The 5000-nt window shown below is 46.1% G+C and overlaps 1 protein-coding gene across 4 annotated transcripts in view; it reads left to right on the top strand.

The window, feature by feature from the left end:
• eif4g1b (eukaryotic translation initiation factor 4 gamma, 1b) overlaps positions 1-5000 on the top strand; it is a 19213-nt gene that overhangs the window by 9138 nt on the left and 5075 nt on the right. For all 4 annotated transcript variants that reach the window (XM_083549098.1, XM_083549099.1, XM_083549100.1 and 1 more), the window contains 10 exons: positions 1-845; positions 1102-1184; positions 1307-1502; positions 1601-1734; positions 1942-2052; positions 2206-2580; positions 2670-2816; positions 2955-3191; positions 3284-3388; positions 4537-4836. The exon at positions 1-845 is cut by the window's left edge and continues 187 nt beyond it. In XM_083549098.1, coding sequence (XP_083405224.1) covers positions 1-845; positions 1102-1184; positions 1307-1502; positions 1601-1734; positions 1942-2052; positions 2206-2580; positions 2670-2816; positions 2955-3191; positions 3284-3388; positions 4537-4836 — 2533 coding nt within the window. The remainder of the gene's footprint in view (positions 846-1101; positions 1185-1306; positions 1503-1600; positions 1735-1941; positions 2053-2205; positions 2581-2669; positions 2817-2954; positions 3192-3283; positions 3389-4536; positions 4837-5000) is intronic.

The following is a 5000-nucleotide window of genomic DNA, read 5'->3' on the forward strand; positions in this document are numbered from 1 at the left end:
AAACTGTTCTACAGAAAATGGGGCAGGTCCAGCAGGAGCAGTGTGTATACCTCTTCTTGGTTCAGAGGCAGAGCCAGCACTTGAGTCTCCAATTGCACAGCCAGAGGAGCTGCAGCTTGTAAACGGTTTAACTTCGGACGCAAACAGAGACATCAGCCCTCTTGCTGAGCCTGACATCACCCAAGAGGCTCCGCCCATTATTGAGGAATGCTCCACAAGGACTACCAAAGCTGTCTCTCATGTCATCAAGGAAATCCTGACTCAGGTCCCCAGCGAGACGCTGCCACTTCAATCCGTCATGGAATCTTGTGTCCCTGGTGTAAAAGAAACACCAGCTTCTCAGCCAACACCTGCTCCAGAGGTCACTGAGATTTCCATTCCTGGTGTCACAGAAACCCTGTCTGTGGTTGCCAAGGATACCTCTTCTGTAGCTAGCATGGAGATCCCTGCACCAGTTGCCGTGGAGACTCCCCTTGTGAAGGTGGCTCCGCCCCCGGGTGTGAAGGTGGCTCCGCCCCCGGGTGTGAAGGTGGCTCCGCCCCCGGGTGTGAAGGTGGCTCCGCCCCCGGGTGTGAAGGTGGCCCCGCCCCCGGGTGTGAAGGAGGCTCCGCCCCCAGTTGCTACAGAAACCATTGAGCCTGTTATCAAAGAAACCGTTGTTGAGGATCCTTGTCCTGTTGCTAAGGAGATACAAGAGGTAATTGTCAAGGAAACGCCACATACTTTGGAGCCTGTGTGTGTAGCTGCTAAAGCCATGCGTCCTCCTCTTCTTCCTTTTCCTGTTCCTGCTGAAGAACGAGAGGACATGCCCCCTCCACAGACAGCCTTGGAAAGCACTATGCAAGGTACACACAAGACAAAAAAGAAAGAGAAAGTCTGCTAGCTAGTGTTTGTGTTCAAATATACGTCCAAGTGGAGTGTGTGAAAAATCAAAACAAATTTGGTTTCTTTACCTTGACAACTGAAATACTCATCTCCAAACAGCTGCCAGTTTAATTACATTAAAAGGCAAAGTTCACGATTTAACTTTAAGGTGATCCTGTGTTTTTAAAAAGCACAGATTTATTCAGTATTCACATGACACTTTTTTTCTCCATTCAGCTGTTTCTGTGCCAAAGAAGAAGAGGAAATTGAAGGAACTAAACAAGAAGGAGACTGGTGATGTGCTGGATGCATTTAAAGAGGTGTGTGTGTGTGTGTGTGTGTGTGTGTGTGTGTGTGTGTGTTGGTTGAAGTGGATGTCTGCATCTGTGTTGATAAATATTGCTGATATATAATCCTGCTAATTTCACCCTGTTCATTTTAGACCCCCCCACCAAAGCCAGAGGCCACACCCCAGGTAAAATCAGAACAGGTGCAGCCAACTCCAGTAGCTCCAACCTCTGTAGAAGAAGCAGAAGAAACGTGGGAGGAGAAGGAGGACAAGCTCGATGCTGAAAACGTCCAAACACAAAGTCCTGCACCAGCCACGCCCACCGAGCAGAAATACCAATACAAAGAGGGTGTGATGATAAAATCAGTACATACGTTGTCGTGTTAAAATCCTGTTAAATTCTGGTTAAAAACCTGCTGTGTGTTTGTTCTTCTCTGATAATTACAGAACAGTGGAAACCTCTCAACCCTGAGGAGAAGAAGAAATATGACCGGGAGTTTCTGCTGGGCTTCCAGTTTATCAGCGCTAGCATGAGCAAGCCCGAGGGCCTACCACACATCAGCGATGTGGTCCTGGATAAGGTACAACACACACACACACACACACACAGTGTTCAGTAGGTGTGTTATATTTAAAGTTACCCAAAACAATTTTTAAGGCCATCGCATTTTGAAAATGTAATATTATTATTCCATGGCTTCATTTGCATACTGCAGTCTGAAGGTGGAGATACACACACACTCTCTCTCTCGCTCTCTCTCTCTCTCCCTCTCTCTCTCTCTCTCTAGGTGAATAAAACTCCTCTGCGGCCATTAGACCTGAGCAGGATCAGTTGTGGTCCTGACTTTACCCCCTCATTTGCTAACCTGGGCAGACAGCCAGCCGGGGGGCGTGGCCCGGTCAGTGTCTCCACCAATTACAGCATGTACCATGATGCATGTAGAACCAAAGAATGGCCCCTTCTTATTTATGTATTTGTTTTTTTCTATTTGTCTTTTCCTTGTGTCCCTGTTTCTCAATCTCTCTCCATCTGTCTCTCCGTCTCTCTCTAGGCCGTGGGTTTGCCCGGACCGAGGCGTTCTGGTCAGTCTGGAGCCCGTAAGGAGCCGAGAAAGATCGTCCTGTCTGGAGTGTCCCTGAACGACGATATTCAGCTAAACAAGGCCCAGAATGCGTGGCGGCGTGGGGCAGCACCAGAGAAGGATGACCCCGAGTCGGCAAAGACGCAGGAGCTGCTGCGGCGTGTGCGAGGCGTTCTGAACAAACTGACCCCTCAGATGTTCCAGTCGCTGATGAAGCAGATCACAGAGATGACCATAGACACAGAGGAGAGACTGAAGGGTGTAATTAACCTGGTGTTCGAGAAGGCCATCTCTGAACCCAACTTCTCTGTCGCATACGCAAACATGTGTCGCTGCCTCATAGGGGTGGGTCAGATTCTGGATCAGAGATTACATCCTAATCAGCGCATTCGTTTGAGGAGAAATTCTCATTCTCTCTCTCTCTCTCTCTCTAGTTGAAAGTACCTACCTCCGATAAGCCAGGAGTGTCTGTGAATTTCCGAAAACTTCTGCTGAACCACTGCCAGAAAGAATTCGAGAAGGACAAGGATGATGACGAGACGTTTGAGAAGAAACAGAAGGAGCTCGACGCTGCCACTGAGGTGTACACACGCGCACACACACACACACACGCGCACACACACCAGCTATTCGCTTGTTTAATGACTGGGAATAAATCTTCATTCTTGGCTTTTAAATAATTTCTTTATATTATTGTTATTGTATTTGTTTGTTTGCAGGAAGAGGTACGTCAGCGTCTGAAGGAGGCGTTAGAAGAGGCGAAGGACGTGGCAAGGCGGCGTTCGCTCGGCAACATCAAGTTCATCGGAGAGCTCTTCAAACTCAAAATGCTCACAGAGAACATCATGCATGACTGTGTGGTCAAATTGCTTAAAAACCACGATGAAGAGAGCCTCGAGTGTCTCTGCAGACTGCTTTCCACCATCGGCAAAGACCTGGACTTTGAAAAGGCCAAGGTAACCTGCCCCCTGAAAAAAAAAAAATAAATTTCAGCAGCCTGTCTGTGTCCTGTTTGGAATTTTTCATCTCTCTGTGCTTCGGTTTCCAGCCTCGTATGGATCAGTATTTCCACCAAATGGATAAGATCATTAAAGAAAGGAAGACCTCCTCCAGAATCCGGTTCATGCTGCAGGACGTCATCGACCTGAGAAGAGTAAATAATTATTTCATATTTTCTGCACATTTTGGTGAGAATGGTGATAAAAGATACGAGTCAGAACGCATAGATTTGTAAGAAGATTAATAACGATAAGGAATATTGGGGAATACGTGTCACGTGTCTGTAGGACGCATGTAGGACGTTTTGGACACAAGGTGAGGGAGGTGAGATTGAGATGGTTTGGACATGTGCAGAGGAGGGACATGGGGAATATCAGTAGGAGAATGCTGAGGATGGAGACACCAGGAAGGAGGAAAAGAGCCAAGGAGGAGGTTTATGGATGTGGTGAGGGAAGACATGCAGGTAGTTGGTGTGAAAGAGGCAGATGTAGAGGACAGGGGGGTATGGAGACGGATGATCCGCTGTGGCGCCCCCTAGTGGGAGCAGCCAAAAAAAGATTATAAATATTAAATATTGTAAATAATATAGTATTAATTATTAGTTTATTTCTATTTATTTTTTGTCTGTATGTAAATGTGTGTCTAGTTCTAATAGGTGTGTGTGTGTGTGTGTGTGTGTGTGTGTGTGTGTGTGTGTGTGTGTGTGTGTGTGTGAGAAAGGTCAATGACACACACGCACACTCACTCACTCTCACTTCCACAGAAATGAAACTTTCGTTGTTTCCAAGAAGTACGAAAGACGAGGAGTGTGTGTGTGTGTGTGTGTGTGTGTGTGTGTGTGTGTGTGTGTGTGTGTGTGTGTGTGTGTTGGGGGGTAAATTACAGATGGGTGTTGACTGCTGCTCACTGATATTTTTGTTCTACACTCCTTGAGTTTTCAATTCAGTACATTTTTTTAAACATTAGATCCAGGAAGTTCATCACATTGATGATCTCAGTAAACGATCTGAAGGACTCACTGATTAACTGCTGTGTGCATGTAGAACTACCACTGTAGCTACCATTCCTCAGACTTTCACTATTAAAGCTGAACTTATTTCTGCTATACCAAGAACTTTAGCAACGTGAGTACATTTCCTAAAGAAGCAAAACATGCTAGCGGTTGATTTCTTTACATTTCTGTAGGAACCCTAAAAATATTAACGGTGCAGATTTTACTATTTTCCGTCATAAAAAAAATAACTCTATAGTGGAAACGCTATAAAAAGAATTTTTTTTTATTATTATTTATTTTTTTTCTAGAATAACTGGGTGCCCAGGCGAGGAGATCAGGGCCCCAAGACGATCGAGCAAATCCACAAGGATGCAGAGATTGAGGCGCAGCGAGAACAGATTAAAGTCCAGCAGCAGCTTCTCTCGAAGAATAGTTCACGTGGAGGTGGAGGTGGTGGAGGTGGAGGAGGAGGTGTTACCTTAGGTCCCAGAGGTGTCGGCTCTGCCTCACACAGGGGAAACCCACCACCAGATGACGGCTGGAACACGGTTCCCATCTCCACCAAGAACCGGCCGATTGACACCAGTCGCCTCAGCAAGATCACCAAGGTTTCATTTCCATTACAGCGAGAACCAGTTAATAATTAATAATGACTCGAGTGCGTGCTGCTGGTTGAGGAGTGAATGTGCGATGATTTCTCCTTTAACAAATTCCCCCATGCTGATATGTTTTTCTGTCAAAAAAACAACAAAAAAAAAACAGCATTTGAGTA

This window comes from Silurus aristotelis (genome assembly GCF_946808225.1).
Source record: "Silurus aristotelis genome assembly, chromosome: 8".
Classification (NCBI taxonomy): Eukaryota; Metazoa; Chordata; class Actinopteri; order Siluriformes; family Siluridae; genus Silurus; species Silurus aristotelis.